The following is a 22,526-nucleotide window of genomic DNA, read 5'->3' on the forward strand; positions in this document are numbered from 1 at the left end:
TCTGCAGTGCTGCCTTTTTTTCCTAAGGATGTTTTCTCACATTACCTTAGGTTTGGTACAATTTGGACAATGGTGGACTGGGGTTTAGTGATACTACAGAAATATTTGGGCTCTACTATCACACTTGACCAAAGATTATCAGGTGCAGTTCATCATATTGTTTAATGTGCTTTATGGGAATTTCATGTCCTGCATTGCACAAGAATGGGGGCTGGCTCAGTTAAATACTATTTTAATCATTAACACCTCCAGTGACTATTTCTTTGTCCCATGCTCACATTTGCAAAATAGAAAATGCAATTAATACTCATAAATGGCAATATATTGAATGAACAATTATGGATTAAATCTGTCCTAGTTAATTATTAGATTAGATACACTAGTTATAGTAGCTGTTAAAAGCAATTAATTACACCAGTTATATTTGCCCAGCTGTTTTATTTGTAGCAGTGATTTGTACAATATGAATAAAACAAAAAAAGTTTTTTGTGCTGTTTCAGAAATTAGCAGGAACTGTCGAGCTTATGTAATTGCCTGATGAAGCCAGTGCCCATGGCCTTTTATTAAACATCACCCTTACTTGCCCTGGGAGTAGTAGTGCTTGATGAGGTTTTGAAGCAGGTCCACACCTTTCTTCGTCTTAATTTCATTCACTTTAATGAGGTACTGTGTAAGAGGACAAGAGAATGAAATAAAATAAGTTGTAGAGGTATATATTAGACAACAATGTTTGCCACGAAAATTCTTTATCAATTTAAAATTACACGAATGTGAGAGACAGCAAATTTTGTTATTTATATATCAGCAGAGACATAACACTTTTCGAACTAAATGCTCACCTCACACATCTGTAGTTGAAACATTCTTCGTTCCTTCTCTAGCTCCTCTGCAATCTCTCCACCACTCACCTCTGTCCTCACCATGCCGTACTGTTTCGCCAGCTCCCTCTTCTCCTTCTCTATCTTATTGCTTTATTGACAAAAGGCATATGTCTAAATCCACTGTGTATGTCAGCATGTGTATGTAAAATATTATATATTACTATTACTGTAGTGAGAAAAATTAAGGTTTTATGTGGTAATGGTAAGAAAGATTCTGACAGTTGAATAATTATAACACTATAGCCTACTACAAACCTCAGTTATGAATATAAAAGTTTTGTGACATTAAAAAACATCTTTTTTACAAAAACATTTTTTGCAAATAATATTAAAGTAGCATTTACTATCACAAGAATAAACAAGAGGTATTTATGTCCTGGGCAACAACAAATACAAAAACTCTTTACAATTTTTAGGTGTTTTACGGAATAGGACATGCTGACAGAAAGACTTGCACAAAACAGTTTTAATGTAAATGCCATATACAGAATGTTCATGAAACACTGTGTTAATTTGCATGTACATACTTAACCTGCTTAACTGGCAACAGTTGCACATGAAAATGGTCACTAAAAGGCTTGTATTTGGTCATTATTGTTGTGAATCTAGCCCTCATGGTTGCAGTTGCTATGTGACAAACTACAGTAAATTTCCAAAAATACTATTTTTAAATGTGATTTTCCAGTAAAAAAAAAGTACAGCAATATTGCATGGCAGTATCACAAAATCTTACAATCAACTACAACAGAGCAATGAGCACTTACAATTTACTCTCATAATCCCTCCATGCCTTGTCAAATGGCTTCTTCAGATCCTGAGGAAAAAGGAATAATTAGACATCTTTTATCTAATAAAGGAACATAAAAATATCCAGTAAAATTTTAGCGACTTTATTTTAATTCATTTTTGTATAGTGATTTTAATTATAGACTCTAACACAAATTAGCTTTAAAGAAATCTAGACGTAGATTTAATTTTATATAAATAATGAACACAAGAGACATGACATAAAAAAGAAACCTTCAGAGGAACCAGATATAAAAGAAACGTATCCTCTTCTTGGTAGCACCAGATAGTTTGAAGATTGAATTTGAATGTGGCACATACACACTGTTTTGCCACAGTTGAATACGGAATACCATCTGTTTAGCCATTCTTCCAAATGGCATCATTTTGTGCCTTGTGGAGGTTGTGGTATTTCTGTTGTTTTGTTCTTAGATTTTGTAGGTAAATTTGGCAATTTTTGTTCTTTCCAAGGCAGATGTTAAAGAACAAAAAACTTGTGTAAAATTGGCTATGCTAGAGCAAGCTTTTCAAGACCACCACATCTCCAAAACAATTAAGTCAGGTCAAGTTGCACATAAAGACAACTATGATCAAATTTTGATTTGAAGATTTGAAGTGTTTCAGTGCCTAGGTGTCTACATGAAAGCATTATGAAAAAACCACCACACACACACACACACACACACACACACACACACACACACACACACACACACACACATACACACACACACACACACACATACAACAGATCTTTTTCCACTACAGTCTTATTTTTTATTTGTTTAACACATAGAAAACATCTGTTAAATAATATGCAGGCAAAATGATAACCACAATGCTTCTTTTTAAAAACTTCTTGTTTGGCAACACATTTTATTGAAAAACGAAATACTGAAGTACAAAATTGCCAAATTCACTTGCACAACCTTAAAAAAAACGTATTACACTACTTGGGAGACTCAAAAGACTGTAAACATATCTATCTAGCTGCAAAATCTGCAACTACATATAATGCACCCACCACACTCAAATTATGGGGATTTTGAGGTCGTCGGTCGTACGTGTATAATATAAAGCCATAAACACATGCATTTTGAAAGGAATAGCAATGCTGTGTATAGGTGGAAATCGTGTCAAATATCAGTATCCATGTAAAATATCAAACTACTTTATACATTTATAAGGGAAAAAACATATCAATGCTGCTCTATTTCCTGTAATGTACTTTATATAGATTTATTTTCAACCAGAATCTGGGCTATTTGAAGATATCTGTGGATATATGAAAATATTTCATTCTTGGTGCTAGGTACAAAATACAAAGCATAAAGTAGAAATTCTGAAAGATATACTGTACTTTTCAAACGCACTAGATTTGACTTTTTAAACTTACACCTTTGACCTCTTTTAAATCCCCTTTCACCAAAGAGTCCAGGAAGAAGTTGATATTGTGGAGCATGCTTTTTAACTGTAAGAGAAAAAAAAGAAAACGATAAACTGTAAAGAATCATTGCAACACAAGTCTTAGTCAAGCAAGGAAAGTCTTACAAAAAGCAAAGATTATTTAAGAGTGTTCTTTTATAGAAAAAAATACTAAAACTGTGAACTGAGAGCTTCATAGTTTGAGGTTATAAAATTTGACATTTATCTAAATAAGGTCCTTCATTTTAATTCATGCCATAACTAACATGAAAATGGGCACAGCACTGGCTAGAGGGTGTTTTCTCCCTCAGTGACTCACCAAGTTCTTCATTGGTGTCAGCAGCTCTTTGGAGAATTCAGCAAACTTGTTAAAGGCAGAGGCCACTTCCTGCTCTCCACTGTTGCGAAAATTGACAGCTAGCTTCTCCATTGAGTTGATATACAGCTCCAAATGTGAGATGTGGTCTTGCAGGAAAGGAAATATGTTTTATATATATATATATATATATATATATATATATATATATATATATATATATATATATATATATATGGAAATATTTAAAATATCCCAACTGTCTTTAAAGTTGTAACCTACATGCAGCATTAACCTAAAATGATCCTAGTTAAATAAATGTTAGTGGGAAACACCAGTCAGTTATTGAGAATCAGTCATACTGTAGTGCAATCAGGCAGAATACTGTGAAAACCTGTTAATATAACTTTGTCTATAAATAGCACAGAATTATCAGAGATATACAGTAGGCAGTAGTGACATTCTTTCTAAATCACCAAATTCCTATCTGAAGTGATGGGTGTGTCCCAGTATTTTGATGACTGTGGTTTGTCCACTGCTTCCTGCTTGGGGACAATGCTTGTTTATCTTCGATGTATATACAGTATAGCTATTTGAAATAAAAGATTAACTGAGTGATTAAATGTCAATATGGTTGAGTGGCAATATTACCTAGACCAGAGGCATGCTTGGCTTTGGAAGCTTTCTTCATTTTCTGCAATACTATACGGTCACAGTCCAAAGCCTAAAAAACAAATGCAGTTTTACTTAAATAAACTGGTTCAATATTAGCTTTAATATCCAGTGTTCATCATCTAATAGCACATTAATACATATCTAAAAACCTATAAAACAAACACACAAACACTCACACACCATACTGTACTGGAATACATTTTTTTATACAACAGCTTGCAGGTTTTAGATGTACAGACCACCAAGATACACATTTATATTTCAGATGCTTTTGTCAAACATAACAGGCAAGCTATATACAGTACAGACCAAAAGTTTGGACACAACTTCTCATTCAAAGAGTTTTCTTTATTTTCATGACTATGAAAATTGTAGATTCACACTGAAGGCATCAAAACTATGAATTAACACGTGGAATTATATACATAACAAAAAAGTGTGAAACAACTGAAAATATGTCATATTGTAGGTTCTTCAAAGTAGCCACCTTTTGCTTTGATTACTGCTTTGCACACTCTTGGCATTCTCTTGATGAGCTTCAAGAGGTAGTCACCTGAAATGGTTTTCACTTCACAGGTGTGCCCTGTCAGGTTTAATAAGTGTGATTTCTTGCCTTATAAATGGGGTTGGGACCATCAGTTGTGTTGTGCAGAAGTCAGGTGGATACACAGCTGAAAGTCCTACTGAATAGACTGTTAGAATTTGTATTATGGCAAGAAAAAAGCAGCTAAGTACAGAAAAACGAGTGGCCATCATTACTTTAAGAAATGAAGGTCAGTCAGTCCGAAAAATTGGGAAAACTTTGAAAGTGTCCCCAAGTGCAGTCACAAAAACCATCAAGCGCTACAAAGAAACTGGCTCACATGCGGACCGACTCAGGAAAAGAAGACCAAGAGTCACCTCTGCTGCGGAGGATAAGTTCATCCGAGTCACCAGCCTCAGAAATCGCAGGTTAACAGCAGCTCAGATTAGAGACCAGGTCAATGGCACACAGAGTTCAAGCAGCAGTGGAAATCTGTGCTTTGGTCTGATGAGTCCAAATTTGAGATCTTTGGTTCCAACCACCGTGTCTTTGTGTGACGCAGAAAAGGTGAACGGATGGACTCTTCATGCCTGGTTCCCACCGTGAAGCATGGAGGAGGAGGTGTGATGGTGTGGGGGTGCTTTGCTGGTGACACTGTTGGGGATTTATTCAAAATTGAAGGCATACTGAACCAGCATGGCTACCACAGCATCTTGCAGCGGCATACTATTCCATCCGGTTTGCATTTAGTTGGACCATCATTTATTTTTCAACAGGACAATGACCCCAAACACACCTCCAGGCTGTGTAAGGGCTATTTGACCAAGAAGGAGAGTGATGGGGTGCTGCGCCAGATGACCAGGCCTCCACAGTCACCAGACCTGAACCCAATCGAGATGGTTTGGGGTGAGCTGGACCGCAGAGTGAAGGCAAAAGGGCCAACAAGTGCTAAGCATCTCTGGGAACTCCTTCAAGACTGCTGGAAGACCATTTCAGGTGACTACCTCTTGAAGCTCATCAAGAGAATACCAAGAGTGTGCAAAGCAGTAATCAAAGCAAAAGGTGGCTACTTTGAAGAACCTAGAATATGACATATTTTCAGTTGTTTCACACTTTTTTGTTATGTATATAATTCCATTTATAATTCCACATGTGTTAATTCATAGTTTTGATGCCTTCAGTGTGAATCAACAATTTTCATAGTCATGAAAATAAAGAAAACTCTTTGAATGAGAAGGTGTGTCCAAACTTTGGTCTGTACTGTATGTCAAAGAAATAAGTTAGGAACACAGGAATAAATATGTGTTAAACAATTTCCACCACCATAAACTGGATTTTAAACCTCAGTTTGAGCTTCATACAGAGCGCATTAGAAGGGGGTTACAGGATCATTTGTTTAAGCTTTATGATCGTAAACACTTATTGCAGACAAAAGTATTTTTGCCTAATTTACATTTTAGCTCCTGCTCACTATATCTACATATTGCATAGAATGGCTTCCATAGCACTTAGTGTAAATGTTGTAGTAAGCCTACTGCCTAATGAATAAGTTTGTTACAACGCTGGAACAACGCTATGCAGAAACATTTCCTGTTTTAGCAATTCAAGCAAGTTGCAAAAAAAATCATGCCTTCCGAAGGGTAATGATGGGTACATATCCATGTTGTAACATTTGTGAAGCAAAATAATGTTTGCTACAACTAACAGATGCTATGCAGTGCATTGATGTATGCACAAAAGTAATTGGAGCATAAAATAAGAATACACAGCGGAAATGATAGAAGAATTAAAGAAAACAACTGAGACTACCACCACTGTTATTATGTGTGGGGCATAATCCAAAATGTTTAGATTCACAACATTAGAGACTGATTTATTTTCTAAAGCACATAATTTGCTATAATTGACAGAGGATGCAGGAAACATTCTTTTAAGCCAGTAGTTTTACTAAGTGGATGATAAATACATGTTGTCAGAAGCGGACTGTTTAAACAAGAGATAACAAATGTTTTAACATAATTATAAATGTTTGACAGCACAGACTGCTTCGTCCAAAATAGTGTGATACACTCTACTAATATGACATCATTACAAGCAGCATACAATCCATTTTAAGTGCATCCTACCAAGAACACAACTGGTACCTTATTATTTACAGCCATCAACCATGAACACCCTTTATGCTGTAACTTCAGATACTGATACACTGAGAATATAATTTTCGCTTGCAATTATCTCCCCCTGCCATTCATTTGCTCTGTATAAACAGCAAGATCTGCAGAGCTCTGTCTGTCATTTGACTTACTTAAATGTTTAGGATTATTCTAGTCATTTTTTGGGTTATTGGGTTATCTGAGATCAATATGCATAGTTAATGAAGAAAACAGTAGCTAAAGGAGAAGTGCTGGGTTTTAGAAAGAAGAAGCTTTATTTGAGTGGAAAAAACCAGTGAGGGCTGTTTTTCCAGATTTTCTGTTTACTTACGTATATAGTCTAGCCGTCTATGCTGATGTTCAGCATAGTGCAGTCAGTTAACAGTAATTTTTTTTTTTTAATTATGCAGTGTGTCTTATCCGGATTCTGTTCCTGTTGTTTATTAAAGAAAACTAACCCACACTGTGCTGTACATTTAATATGTTGTGCTCCGCTTGTCTTTATTTGGTTTCTGGTTCAATCCTAAGTACGTGTTTTTGCATTTTTGTTGGCTTTAAAGGAGTGGAACAACAAATGGATCAGAGTAAAAAAGTCTTCCCACTGTTCATTTCAAACATTTACAATATCAGGTCTGTGTTTTATTGACTGTGAGAAAAAAACTTGTTCACACCTTGGAAATACACAAGGCACATTTAAGGCTTTAACACTGCACCACTACAAGAAAATAAACTTAAAACTATTAAATGTCTTATAAAATCCTGGATTTCATAGAAAATTTATTTTTAAAAGCTGATGAACCTTATGTCTGACTGAGCTTTAAATTGTCAACATGAATAAATAAGAAGGAATTCTGTAGGTGAAGGTTAAGGGATGTTAGTTAAATAAGAGATTCCACACTGTAGAAGATCACATGACTGACACAAACCCAGTTGACACTATATATACTTGAATAAACTTGAATTTTCTACTGTTTCTATAGTGTTCATGGCCTACGATCACTGTCTGGTAGAGCTTGTTAGGCTTCTGTCTAAATATAAAAGGAGCTTAAGAAATGTAAGTGGTAACTGTGTTTATTTTGGTTTTCTAATAAAGTGCTTTATTTGTTTAAAACTTTTAGAAAATCAATGAATCTTTAAATAATCCAACTACCCTATATTAACTATCATTTAACATACAAAACATTAAATAAAATAATACCTTTTTCTACTCCATTGTGGTCAGTGATTTTATAATAGTGAAGTATACTGAAACACTAACAGTGTAGAGAAGGGAGGTGTGGAGGTTGGATTTGTTTCATTTCCATATGAAAGTGTACTTATAGGTCACTGTGTTTGTTTTGAGGACAAAGATGAAGAAATATTCCTATGCCAGTTTTGTAGCTTCATGTGTATTAAAAATGAATTAAGACCATCAGGCAATTTTCAGACTTAGTTAACCGTAGTTATATTAAACAGGATAAACAGAATCCTGGGTTTTCTTGTATCACATTTAACATTGTTCTGGAATCGCATATTTACATTGTCAACAACCATGACTACATTGTTTCACACTGTACATGTTTATAAAAGTAGTACAAGGTTTTCTAACCACAGTTTCTAGATTACTAGTCGCAACCATTTCTCTACCTGAACTTAAAAAATGGGGTTTAGAACGACATCAACTTGGGCTTAAGCGCAGTGTGAAAAGCCCTTTTGTGTATTATAATTAGCCAGTAGGCTTTAAATGTTGGTATATGTATGTATACACTGATTCCTCATTGGATACCATGACCTGACAGGATACCATGTAAAAAAGATATTACACAGAAACATGTTTTTATGCATATCTGATTCCAGACTTTACTATATTATTCTGTATAATTCACATTTTCCTGACCATGCACAGTGGTCGGAGAGAATAGCAGACTCAGCACAGTTAAATCTTCTGTTCCTCATGACATAACAGGAGGTCTATCTTTTAGTGGGACATTTGTTTGCATTAAGCCCAATAATTTCAATAAGCATTCATGCTGGGCTTGGTTCCCTAATCCAATTTTAAATGTTATTAGATGAATATATAATCTGTTTTTCTTTTTCATGAACAGAAGCATTACTAGTAATAGCCATTAAAATCATTACCTTTTCTAATACAGCAGAAGCTGTGTATTATACTAAATTACATCATGATTAAACCTAAATAAATTGTGTATGTTGAAAGATTGCAAAAATGTAAAAAAAAAAACATAATGTACTCTTTCATTACATAAACAAAAACATTGAATAAAGGGTTCTACATGTAAATCCAGAGGTGACTTCATGATTAGTGGTATGTTATAATTCAAGCATTTGCCATCTGTGCCACATATTTATCAGGATTTTTATAAAACTGGGACCAACTGGCCCAGAGATTAAATTGTTTATTGAATCACAAACTTTTTTTTGTCTACTGAGGAGTTTGTAGCAGACAGCAGAGAAATCAACATTTAGGTATACAGAAGAGTTTTAAGATTTTCCTAAACTACAGTGAGCCTGTCTACTGTAGCAGAAGGAGAGAGCAACTCACCAGTACAGCCTGGGGGATTTCCATTTGAGAGGGGAAGTGAATAATTATAATAGTCTATGTTGTGTGCCTGTGATAATACTAAGTGGTGTCAGACAAAAATAAATAAATTAATAAAATGCATACACAAGATTGTTCATTAGTCTCACAGTAGTGGTGTTGGTGATCTAATTCTGATCTACTGTGCTGCAGCACATCTAGATCAAGCTGCTCTTATAGTAAAAGCAAGCCATAACATACCATTTTCTATGTATTCTAAATAGTGGTATATGTTGTGTGTAATGTGCATTTAACTGTCCAATTATGTCACATTTTCTCCTGCTCTTAACTCCTTTGCTAATTGCCAATGAGGAAAGTTACACAAAGCACCATACAAGAACAAGCATCCCCTGCACAATATTAGCGCAAATTATACAAATAACAACTTAGTAATTTATTTGCATTTCAGTTTAAATGATCTATAGGCAGATTTGTCTCTCCACAGCTGATTATGACTCATGTGGTCCCAAACATGGTTAGAGTATGAGACTCCACAGAGTCTTTCTCTTTCTATGCAATAATATGCATACCTTAGACCTGAAAACTGACAGCTCCTTACCATAATCCATTTTCCCTTTGTATTACTCACTGAAGCCTTTAGGTATTGACTTAAACAAAGATTTTTTACAATATACTTTTGAAGTAAATTATATAATTACAACGGGCTGCCAATATGTAACTCATGCTTCATAAATGTATCCTTAACTGAGGGAGTGCTAATTAATTTTAATTTATGTTTCTACTTATCTAATGAACTTTCCTTATTTGATCTGAGATTAGAGGTGACTTTGATAATGATTAGCGTTAAGACATGCACAAAAGCTGCTGTTCTGCAATCAATATAAAATTAAAGATTTTCTAACCAAGCATGCTCTCTGTACCATCAAACCCCTCAGGCTATAAATGTGCAGAGTTCACTAGTGCAAGCGGGATTGGTCATCTCAGATGATGCTCAAACCATCAAGCATGTAATGTGCTACACTGTTCAGTTCATATTGCTTTTCACAGCCTAGGTCATCACCATGGTTACATGAAGATATAACATGCCTGCTAGAATTAGAGGAAGTCACCATCCTTATTGTGCTGGGTATGGCATTGAATGCATGTTTGCAATCTGGTGCAAAAATGACACAATATCCATACAAGGAGTGTTGAGGATTGCATTAACCATTTCCTTTTGTATTGGGCAAAATAGTTCTGTGGATTAATCCATATTTGTATAGTGCATATAAGGTGCATGGCACACATAATATGCAAGATAGATTATATACGCAGAATAAGATAAGAAGCAAATACATATAGGATATGAACATAGAATATAGAAATGATTATTTTGCCTATAGTTTCAGTATAACAGAGGAAATGATCAGGATTTGTATGACATAAAAATAATAATAATAGTGAATAAAAGCGGAAAATGCGGAGAATGCTTGTGTTTATGCTGAGGTTCCACAATAAAATCAAATATTCAAGACATGGTTTCAAAGTTACATAAATTGTACCAGATGTTTAAGGTGATCAATTTGTAGGAGAAATAAAGATGGTCGGTAGGATAACATCAGCGTTTTGGTTGAGCAGATCTCTGTATTAGTGGAGTAGCGGAACATCGAACAGGAGCAAATCCAAGCTGTTAACAAAGGCCATGCACACTTCCCATTTATACATCCCAACTATCCTTATTCGATATAGGCGCTTTTGGTAAAGGCTGATCATGAACATCACAAAGAAATGCGCGAGGCATGGCTAGACAGTATACCCACACAAACCAAAAGACAAAGTGGACAAAGAGCCTGAAGCTGCTTAAAGCGGAACAGAAGCCGGGTTAGACAAGCGCGTTTCCACTTCTCATCATCTTCCTCTTAGTTTGTGGTAAAAACGAAAACAAAGCGGCAACGAAGTAATATATCACAAACCCGCACATTATATCATATACACATCAGACAAACCAGGACCAAACCATCACAGACAAATCCCGCAAGAGCAGATACCGTGAATCCTCTTCATCTCTCTACACACAGCTGTCAAAGTAGCGCTGGATTTCTATTATTTGAGATGTCTCCTATACAGTGAGGAGTAAAAAGGACTAATGACAGCCTACCTCTTCAATATTATTAACGGAATTCCGGCAACTTGTCATTTTGGTGATGAAGGAAGAGGTTGTTGGAGAACTATAGTCCTCCAAAGTCTCCGAAATGAACTCCTCCACTGATATGAACTCAGGCATTTTATTAGAAAAAAAAGAAATTATAATAAAAAATTATAAAATAAAGCTAAGAAACGGTTTTAATCTGTACCCATTAAAAACGGAGCAATAAGTATCTGTGTGTATGTGTGTCAGGCTACAGTAAAGCACAATACATACAAAGAGTAGAGTGAAGCGCAGAAGTGTTTTTCCTCTTTGCAGCCTGAACATGATGAGCGCCGGGTATATAGAGGACAATGATGTTCGCTCAGTTAGGTGCCAGTGCGCATGCTCCGTAAATAAAACGCCTTTCATATAACTGAAGAGTCTATTACAATGCAGAAATCGGTTTAATAGGTGGCCGGAAATAAATTTAAACGAGGTCTACACCGCAAAAAAGTGTCAAAGTTAATATGTAGTTAATACAGTCGTGTGAAAAAAACAGTACACCCTCTTTTAATTCTGTAGCTTTACGTATCAGGACATAAATATCATCTGATCCTTAGGATGTCTTAGAATTAGATGAATACAACCTTAGATGGGCAGCACGTGATATATTACACTTCATTTTTTATTTTTAAAGAAATATTAAATGACTCAATAGCTTGTAGAACCACCTTTACAGCAATAACTTGAAGTAAGTGTGTTCTGTATGACATTATCAGTCTCTGTCATAGTAGAGGATTTTTAGCTCATTCTTTTTTTTTTTTTTTTTTTAATGTGCCTTCAGATCATTGCGATTTGCAGGCATTTGTTTATGCACAGCTCTCTTAAGGTCCAGCCACAGCATTTCAGTCGGAATAAGGTCTGGACTTTGATTGGGCCATTGCAACACCTTTCTGTTCTTTGCTTTTCTCGTATGTAATATATGAGACCTAGTTGATGTAAGTAATATAGAGGTAAAATATATTTGATGTATGTAATATACAGGTAAGAGCTAATTGATGTAAGTAATATACAGGTAAGAGATATGTAATGTAAGTAATATACAGGTAAGAGATTTCATGTAATTAATATACAGGTAAGAGATATTTGATGTAAGTAATATACAGGTAAGAGATATTTGATGTATGTAATATAGAGGTAAGAGATATTTGATGTATGTAATATAGAGGTGAGAGATATTTGATGTAAGTAATATACAGGTAAGAAAGATTTGATGCAAGTAATAAAGGGCTGGGAGCTGTTTTAACAAAAATGCTTTAAAGGACCATATAAATATGAATTTGTAGGCTGTAGTTACAGACTGTTGTCAATTTAATGTAGACAAATCTGTTATTGTGAATGTTGCATTTGTCTTTGTCCACACTGAACAGTCTCATATTTCACACTGTTCAAGCTGTTTACAGTTAACCAGTTACAGTTAAATTAAATACCAAAATATTTCAGAACAGACAAAAAAAATACATTCAACATTATTATAGGTTTACATTTATACATATAAAAGCAACAATCAATAATCCAATGAAGTAAATTAGAGAATATATACATTAATTCAGTCTATAAGGAATATTTGTGATCATGAGAGTGAGCAGCCTAACATTGGCAGATAGGTTCTTATTATTGCCATTTCTATAAAAAGAATCAGTCACAATAAATGTTTCCTCTCACACTTGTCAGCCATTTACAATAAGCTGACTGATGTGTGTGGGCAGGGTATACAAGATGAGGAAAAGGAACAGTGTAAGAATTGCTAGAATAATCAAAGCAATGATGTATTTCTTGTACTTCTTCCAGATGAAGAACACAAAGGTCTTCATTGGGTTCACAAACCAGTTAAAAGATGTCTTGGGACGACTGTAAGAGAAAATGTAAAATGAATTATAGATAATGTCACACAAATTATACTTTTATAAACCAAAGGTGCCAGGTTGCTTAGCTGTTCAAAGACAGATAAGTCCAATGAATCAATATTATAAATATGAAACTAACTTAATATCACTTAATATCTCAAAAACTTTATATCACTGTAGCTGTAGGACTGAATAAATACTTGTTGTAATCTCTTACTTTGGTTTGTCTAGTGGTTCTGGTTCCTTGCGTGCTTTGCCCACAGGGTTCTTCTCAGCTTCTTCAGCAGTCAACAAGTTAAATTCAGCCTCAACTTTGCCCTTGAAAAATAGAAATTGTGAATCATAAATACTAATAGAGAGCTTTTACCAATATCTTCATATATAAATATTTATAACAGTTATCATAATCATTCTCAACATAGCACAACAATATCTTTGCACATTTAATACCGTTAAGAGGAAAGTGTTTCCACTGCAGTCTACAAACTGTATGTCTTCTGGCTTCATCTTGCTGCGTTTGCTCTGCTTCTTTTTCTTTTTCTTCTTATTCTTCTCTAGTTCCGCATCTCTCTCCTCCCTCTCAATGTCCTCTTGACTCTTTAGTTTGATGAGGGGCCACCAGCCTTTCATTCTCTTGCTGCGGAAGATGGAAAAGCGCGGGCTGGCCTTGTCCTTGGCCATCTTCACACTACATACTTCAGAGGCTTTAGCTGCACGAACCATATCACTCAGTCGCAGCTCAATTGATCCTTAAAACAAATAAAGAGCTTTAAAGCTGACATTTATTTTAATTATTTTAATCACTTGAAAAATAGGTGGGTTTTAAACAAAATGTGTATTACTTGTTTATTACTTCTAGATGCAAATATACTGACATGACAGCTGAAATTCTGATCTATCATTTCATATTCATCCCCAGTGTGTATAACCTTTTTCTCAGATAAAGAATACATTTTTCAAAACAATTTGAACAATTCCGATGGCAATGATATGTTGAATGAAAAACACAGTATCTCAGTGAGTACACTGCTATACAAGCTGCACATTGACTACTCTAAAATATATCTAATTTATATATATATATATATATATATATATATATATATATATATATATATATATATATATATATATATATATATACACAGTATATACATATAACATATGTTTCATTTCTATAGTATTGTTAATTGAGAATACATACTAAAATGGTTGCTGAAATGTGATGTGGTGTATTCACTTTTGAGAGATACTGTGCTTATAAGAGATGAACTGGATTTTTAGAAAAGTACAGGCTTTTGCCGGTAATCCATTTTGTGGTTCTGTTTGTACAAATTGTTTTGAGAAATGCACTTTCTGTTTTGCAGATATTAAAAATGATTCAAGAAATGTTCCAAAGCATCTAAAAAAAAACTGTAATAAGTTGTATGCTGAGTTGCCAGGGAAACTGTTCTTGTACCTGGACTCATGGACCATGTTTTCAGTTAAACTAGCAGGTGAATATTTACTGAATGTAACCCATCTAATATTTACTTTATTTGGGCGTCACCCAAAGCTCCACTCCACCACTGACAATCACTTGAAGAGTGGTTGCTTATTAGTATATAATAATGCCTATTTAGAAAGTGTAGGCAGGAAGCAAATAAACTGGCAACTTAATGTATTATCATATGCAGTATAAGTACAATCATTTTAGATTTTACTCAGATAAGTGACTGCCTACGCAAAAGCCTTTTCATAAGAATGGGTGTGGCAAAGGCTTCATTTATTAAGCTGCTTGAACAGTGGTCCACATAAGCAAATTTCTACTGGCTCAATGTCTGAAAGCTAGAGAGAAGAGAGAAGAGAGAAGTTTATGTTTAAAATGTTCTACTTCATGTCTATACATTCAGCTTACCCAAAAAGTCATTGGAACCAATACGGTCATAGTCCCAAACCTGTAGCACCAGCACAGCTGGCTGCCGAAACTCTGACGCTTCTAGTGAAAATATGGACTCTTTTTTTTTGTATATGATTTCCTTCTCTGTGGGCAAGTAATCAAAGCGGAAGATGAAGCGCCAGTTGAAATTGCCTTCTCCTGTCAGCGAATTAAAATGCACATCTGTCTCTTGCTTATCATCATCCAGTCCCTTAATCCAACTGGTGTTGGTGCGCACACACACACACACACACAGCCAAAAAATGTATGCCATCAAAAACATTTAAGTACATTGCACTATTAAATCATGAAATATTAAATAAAATACACCCAAATGTCTTTTATGACTGACCCTTTAACATAAATGTCACTTGATGGCTCTCCTGTAAATGGGTTAACATCATCCAAAACAACATCATCGGTATTCCAAATAATAACCCGAAGCTCATAGCTGGAAAGAAAGAAGAGACAAATGAGAATGTTTTTTTTTTTTTTTACCTACGCTTATCAAATAGTATTCACTACATAATATATTATAATATAATATAATACATGTTCATATTCTTCATACTACATGCGGTTATTGAAGTTATTTTGATAGATACTTTTTAAATATACTATAAATTAATGTGCAGAATTTAGCAACAGATACTAACAACAGGTCTTTTTTAAATATACACATAATCTCTAACTGAAGGGGTACCTAATGGGGAGTCTGGGTTTGATGTTGACGGGAGGAGGCGCGGGTACATCTACAGGAAACATGTCAATCCACATGTGAACATAGCCCTGTCACAAACACAAAAATCTTTTGTTTATTCTTAAACTACACAACATCCTGAAATGACAAATCTTCAAATCAAAAGACCTTAGAAGAATTATTCTACGTAAGCCATTATCTGAATTTTCAAGTTTAATATATATATATAATGAAAGTAGCTTGTATTTTATTATTTAAAGTGAAGGAACCGCTGAATAAATGCTCGTGTCTAACCTGGGGCAGGCCTGGTTTATCTGGGTTGAGCAGTGATCGGACCTCCACATGCTCAGGCACCAGAGGACAAGCTCCCACAGAAAACTCTCTCATCTCTTCCCAGCGGTGAAGCACACTTAAAGCCTTGTGCTGGTCCATCTCCTCATAGTCCTCCTCTGTCTTTTTATTCTTCTTCAGCAGCTCTGCAACAAATGAAATGTTTTTAAACTCAACAACAATCTTGATAGAATTACAATTATTAGTAACTAATTTCACAACTAATGTATTCTCAAATTAACCTTGCATATTTATCAATGGAAATGTCAAAGTAATGATTCAGTTTTTATGCATGAATTTCTCTTTGCAGAACATTTATCTACATATTAAGTAACAGACCTTCCGGAAAATCCTCGTCGGGAATTTTGAATAATTTGTTGAGAACTTTGACTTCTGACTCCCTGTACTCAGGGGGTGGGAACCCATTTTTTCGGCAGAGGTCAGCCAAAAGGGTATATGGTTTCTTGGCATCTCGCCACATATTATAGGCATCCCTACCATCACAAGACATGCATAATCTGATTTAGGTTATATTTAGCACAAACAAATGAACTCTAATAAAATGTATCTCACTGAATTGAAAGCAGAACCATTCATTCTTAAGATTAGACATACAGTACTTTTTATGTTATTTCTGAATACAGACTATATATTACATGTATATGTATATAGACAGTGAATATAGACAATATATTATCACTTGTCATAGCGCTTTGAGAGACCACATGTAGCTCGGTGGCGGCTGTAGAAACGGTTCTCCAGGTCAATGCGTGTTTCTCCAATCACATCATCAGATCCCACCAAGTCATGGTCAAATACTGTCAGCGTAAGCTCCGTCTCCAGAGGGAAGGACACCGTTAGCTCAAACACTCTACAGAAAAAGAAAAAAATGCAAGATGCAAAACAAATATCCTACACACAAACAATGGCCTGGTAACTCTTTAAAATTAACATCAGTGCAATCAGTACAACCAACAAGAGATTTTTGGCTTGTCCCACTGGGAGTTCAAACCTTTATAAAGTAAAGAACCCTTAACTATTTAAGAACCCTTGAGAAGTGACTGGGTGACCAGGAAGTGTACATTACATTTATAACATTTAGCGAAATCTAAAATAAAAGAAATAAAAAAATCATAACCAATAAACTATTTTACTGTAATGTACAGGTACATCTAGACATTGACAACTGGCAAAAGTAAAACAACAAACTAAAATAATAATACATTAACTCTGTATTTGCAAAGTCAACAACCACACACTACAGTGAGTTTCTTCTTTGGTTTTGCTTTACTAAGCCTTTACTGTAGCTGTCTTTTTTTTTGACTGTTTTTTGGGAATCTTTCCTTAAGCAAGTGAAAGACATGCTCAATTGAAATCAGGTGATCAAATTGGCTATTGCAGAACACTACACTTCTTTGCCTCAATGCTATTGAAGTATGATTTCATTATGCTTTATTTTTGTGAAGAATTGTCCAGAAATGATTAAATCTTCGGCTGAATCTAAGAAAATAATATAGCTTTATAGACCACTAAATTCATTCTGCTGCTTTTGTCAGGAGTCAAATAATCAATAAATACAATAGAATCAGTTCCATAAGCATCAATACATGCCAACTCTTTTCCTCAAATACATTTCTTACCTTGGATTTTTCTTTCTATCATTCTTTGTCCCATCTGTCCAACTAGTCTAAGCCTGTTTTTGAGGCTTACCAATGGTAATAGGCCAGCACCAGCAAAGGTAACTCATTGCTAGCTCAGTGGTTGAGGCATTGATTGAACTTTGGTTCAAATCCCACCTCCACCAAGCTGCCACTGCCGGACCCTTGAGCAAGGCCCTTAACCCTCCACTGCTCAGTTGTAAGTTGCTCTAGATAAGGGCTTCCAAATGTCTCAAATCTAAATGTAATTTACATTTAAAAGCTAAATCTTATTTACACATTTGGGCAGAATTTGTTTTGCATATTTTTTGACTCCGATGAATCCAAAGTACTTTATGTGTTTTGTCACTGCTACGCTGCTACTACATCTTCATTACAATCAACGTGGTCATTATAATTTTTTCTTACAGTAAATACTGTGGTGAAATCCTAGCTTGATAATCGACTTTGACACAGCTGCACCTACCCCCTGGAGGCTGTTCTTGATCTGGTCAATTGTCATAAAGCTTTTTTTTTCTTAGCAATGTCTATGTAAAGGTATTACCAAGGGTGTTGGGGAAATAGGTAGCGGCATTGTGAAAAGGATATTCTAAGATATTGCAAGATTGCCACTGTTGAACAATAACTCACATTTCTGAGATATAAGTTATAACTGAGTAATGAAATGGATTTCATAGAGATATTGTTGCAATCTCTTAGCTAAGGCACAATAAAATATCGTTATTCGGTTATTTCACTATTACTTATATATAAATATTATTAATATCAAATAATCTACTAATACTTGTTATTAAGAAAATCCTAAAAGAAAGGAAAAAAATGTGAAGACTGCACTCACTCTCCGAACACAGGGTGCAGTTGTTTGGGAATGTAGCGCTCCTTGGAGTCTTGCTGCTGCTGTCCAATTCTCACGACTACATATGGGTCCGCTTTCCCATTTGGATCTGTTGGGGCCAAGTTTGTGGCCTTTAAACAACATCAAGAACATCATGAAGAGTCATGAATATTTGCTTTGCTTATTTCATTAAAAAAATGTATTAATATAATAAATAATGACTAATGAGTATTATAAATTCATATATACAGTATATATAATATACTCACAATTACTCACAAAGAACTAAAGCATTGTAAATGGACAATATACACACCATGATCAGACATAACTCACTAAATTAAAAACCCAAGCAATCTGACCATCTGCTTAAACAAAGTTTAAGTTTGTTGATTATTAGCTGGTAAGCTATTTTCTAGCTCCCATATTACTTGAATACAGGAATAATCAATGTTTATGATTTATGATATTGCATTTGCATCAGATGTTTATCAACGCTTTCCATCCTCTAGTTACACCAACTCAGTCTATGTTTTGGAAGCTGACATCAATTAGACATGAATCAAATATTGTAGGTTAATCTCATTTTTACCTTTACCACATATACACGAACAAGGATTTTGATTGGGGAATTTTTGGGAATTCCTTTAGTGATCTGAAAGTCAATGTCTTCATCTTCATCTTCAAGGGCAATAGGGTAGATCAGAAACGAACCCTGAAACACATCAAAACTGTTTATCTGATGGCTGCCATAAAACAAATACTTTGGTTATCTTACATTGTTTGGGTTAATTTAGGTTAACTGAAGCTTCAAAGTTTCAAAAAACAGTGAAAAAGTGAGGACCCTGCTAAATAAACAGCATTATGTGCCAATTACCTTGTATTTGCCCATTATTCTGTCACTTCCATCCTCCTCCTCATCATCGCAATTAGACTTGCCTTTGTAGAGGGGAAAGGTGTGTAGCCAGTCCATGAACTGACTGAATTCATTTTCTAGCTCAAACTTGTACAGCTAATGTAGGGGGAAAGAACATTGTTTTCAATGTCAACTGATACAATTATTGTGCAATATCTGCAGGAAAAATCATGCAATAAAGAATTACAACCTTCAATGTAGCAATTTTCTTTCTCTTTGGCTTGGGTGGCTCAATTTCAACAATCACTGCATTATCCTCCTCTACCTCTATAGAAGATATGTTAAAGTTCCCTCCCTCTGGTGAAAAAAATGAATAATTAGAAGACACAGATATACTCATTCAAATAGCTGTGAACAACTAAAACAGCTGAAACATCTCCATTCGCAAATGAGGAAATCGAGTACAAGATTTAAAATAAAAAAAAAAAAGAGAGAAGCACGATGACTGACAGAAATGCAAATATACTCCCAGGATTTCCCAGGACCAAGCTGCCACATAAGACAACATAAATTACCAAAAACACAAGACACAGAACTACACCAAACTAACTGGGACATGACTAAGAGTATCCTCTACTTTCCGTCAGCTTTGTTTCTTCTCTTTTTTTTTCTTTTGGAAGAGCGCTTTATTCCCTATTATGTGGAGGCCATTCCTATCAGAACTGCGAACACAAACTTTAGCAACCACATTAAGGCACGTAATTTCTGATATGGCGAGCATCCAGCTCATTCAGTGTGTGAAGTGCGACATGTATAGTCAGTCTTTCTCTGTCGCTAGCAATAATTGTATCTGTGAGCAGTGTAAGTTAGATGGCTCTTTGACAGAGAGTAGCGCATCCAAAGTCTAAAGGGAAGTAGTGAGTGCAAGAGCAGTCCAGGTTCTGCAGGGGAAAGTCTGGATGCCCTAAGTGGAGTTAGCATTCCCCTGACAGCAGCATACTCTCAAAGATAACGCTAAGGCTCGCTCACCAGCGCACCATTCCTCTTAGCTTAACGTGTCCAACAGGCTTGCTCTCCTCAGTGAAGCACCCACTGAAAAACCTTAAAGAGCTCTGGTTTTAGGAGACTCTATTCTGAGGCACGTAAAATTAGCTAGGCCTGCAGCACATGTTAGGTGTATACCATGAGCCAGAGTCCCAGACATAAAAACAGCTTTTAGAAAAGCATAGATTTTCTACAATTTTTCACACAGGATCTAATGATATACGCCTTCGACAGTCAGAGTTTACTAAAAGTAACATTATAGAGGTGTGTAAATTAGCAAAGGCAATGTCCAATGCTGTAATATGCTCTGACCCCTTCCCAATGCGGCGTGGCAATGTAGTTTACAGAAGGATATGGTCGCTAAAATGCTGGATGTCTGATTGGTGCGCCAAAAACAATGTGGGCTTCAAAGATAATTGGAGAAACTTTGAGGGCACCTTAAAACAGACCACTTGAAAATTAGAACGCAGAAGGTATCAAACCAAATTGACAGTATTTGAAAATGGCATGGAAGGAGAGCCTCCTGAATTATAGAAAAACTCTACCCTCATAAAAAAAAATAACAAGCATAAACCTAGATTTTTATTCAGTTTAGTAGCAAAATTAACAGGGAATAAAAGCAGTAACATGCACACCATCAATAGGTAGTAATAATTTCATGAACTTTTTCAATAATAAAATTTAAAACATCAGGCAAATATTTTAGACGATTAATCTAAAAAAAAAAAAAAACTATTTTATAAATAACCTGTAGGTAGCACTTTAATTATGACAATCAATTACAACATTTTAATATTCAAGAGAATGACAATTTCATTTATATCCTTACCAAAATCATCAACTTGTATTCTCGATTTCTTTCCTACAAGTTTTTTTTTTAAACAGATAATTCCAGAATTAATTGAACCTGTTCTAAAAAAAATAAATAAATAAACTCTTCCATTTGCACTGGTTATGCACATAAATCTTTCAAACTGGCAGTAATCAACCCCCTAATTAAGAAAAATCCTTTACCCCTGTCAGCTGTTTAACTACAGGCCAATATCAACCCTCCCCTTTATCTCTAAAATGTTAAGGTTGTAGCACAGCAGTTATGCTCACATCTATTTAGAAATTAAATGTTTTGTATGTATCGATCAGGATTTAGGCCTTATCATAGCACAGAGACAGCACTAGCTAAAGTGGTAAATTACCTGTATTGGCCTCTGATCAGGGTTGCATCTCCTTACTTGTTTTGCTCGAACTCAGTGCGGCTTTTGACACAATTAATCATACTATCCTCCTTGCTAGACAAGAAAATGTTGTTGGAGGAAAGGGAACAGCTCTCTCCTGGCTTAGGTCTTATCTGACTGATCGCTATAAGTTTGTTGATTTAAATGATGAGTTCTTTACACTCTCTGAGGTAAAGTTTGGTGTTCTGCAAGGATCTGTTTTAGGCCCACTGCTTTTCTTTATATATATGCTGCCTCTGGGTGAAGTTATATGTAAACATGGTATTATCTTCCATTGCTATGCTGATGAAACACAGTTGCATATTTCAGCAAAGCCAGATGAGAGCGATCAGCTTAACAATGTTGTAAAGGTTGAGTGTGTAAAGGACATTAGACAGTGGATGATTGATAACTTCCTTCTACTCAGATAAGAAAGGAGTACTTTTACTAGGACCACATGCAGCTAGAAGTAAACTTTTTTCCGATTACGTAGCATCTCTGGATGGTCTTTCCATCTCAGTGTGTACAGCAGTCAAAGACCTTGGTGTAATTATTGAACCTAGTCTATCCTTTGAGGCTCATGTGAATAACATTACCAAGATCGCCTTTTTTCACCTTAGAAATATTACTTAAATTAAAAATATGATGACGTGACAGGATGC

The 22,526-nt window shown here is 35.2% G+C and overlaps 2 protein-coding genes across 6 annotated transcripts in view; both read right to left on the reverse strand.

The window, feature by feature from the left end:
- unm_sa1614 (un-named sa1614) overlaps positions 1–11,803 on the reverse strand; it is a 33,591-nt gene extending 21,788 nt beyond the window's left edge. For 2 of the 4 annotated variants that reach the window (XM_046874746.1, XM_046874744.1), the window contains exons 1-7: positions 11,436–11,725; positions 4,060–4,132; positions 3,412–3,557; positions 3,064–3,138; positions 1,646–1,695; positions 840–969; positions 581–666 (exon numbers count right to left, since the gene is read on the reverse strand). In XM_046874746.1, the coding sequence (XP_046730702.1) occupies positions 581–666; positions 840–969; positions 1,646–1,695; positions 3,064–3,138; positions 3,412–3,557; positions 4,060–4,132; positions 11,436–11,561 (686 nt within the window). In that variant the 5' untranslated portion in view covers positions 11,562–11,725. Of the gene's footprint in view, positions 1–580; positions 667–839; positions 970–1,645; positions 1,696–3,063; positions 3,139–3,411; positions 3,558–4,059; positions 4,133–11,435 lie in introns of all 4 variants that reach the window. The other 2 variants (XM_046874742.1, XM_046874745.1) reach the window with 2 other exon arrangements.
- A 902-nt stretch (positions 11,804–12,705) lies between these two features.
- fer1l4 (fer-1 like family member 4) overlaps positions 12,706–22,526 on the reverse strand; it is a 39,040-nt gene continuing 29,219 nt past the window's right edge. For both annotated transcript variants that reach the window (XM_046874741.1, XM_046874740.1), the window contains exons 34-46: positions 19,860–19,966; positions 19,631–19,765; positions 19,346–19,468; positions 18,757–18,884; positions 16,961–17,131; positions 16,600–16,754; positions 16,225–16,406; positions 15,934–16,019; positions 15,583–15,681; positions 15,210–15,451; positions 13,763–14,061; positions 13,530–13,630; positions 12,706–13,316 (exon numbers count right to left, since the gene is read on the reverse strand). In XM_046874741.1, the coding sequence (XP_046730697.1) occupies positions 13,136–13,316; positions 13,530–13,630; positions 13,763–14,061; positions 15,210–15,451; positions 15,583–15,681; positions 15,934–16,019; positions 16,225–16,406; positions 16,600–16,754; positions 16,961–17,131; positions 18,757–18,884; positions 19,346–19,468; positions 19,631–19,765; positions 19,860–19,966 (2,009 nt within the window). In that variant the 3' untranslated portion in view covers positions 12,706–13,135. The remainder of the gene's footprint in view (positions 13,317–13,529; positions 13,631–13,762; positions 14,062–15,209; positions 15,452–15,582; positions 15,682–15,933; positions 16,020–16,224; positions 16,407–16,599; positions 16,755–16,960; positions 17,132–18,756; positions 18,885–19,345; positions 19,469–19,630; positions 19,766–19,859; positions 19,967–22,526) is intronic.

Source organism: Silurus meridionalis, chromosome 19, assembly GCF_014805685.1.
Source record: "Silurus meridionalis isolate SWU-2019-XX chromosome 19, ASM1480568v1, whole genome shotgun sequence".
In the NCBI taxonomy this organism is placed as follows: domain Eukaryota; kingdom Metazoa; phylum Chordata; class Actinopteri; order Siluriformes; family Siluridae; genus Silurus; species Silurus meridionalis.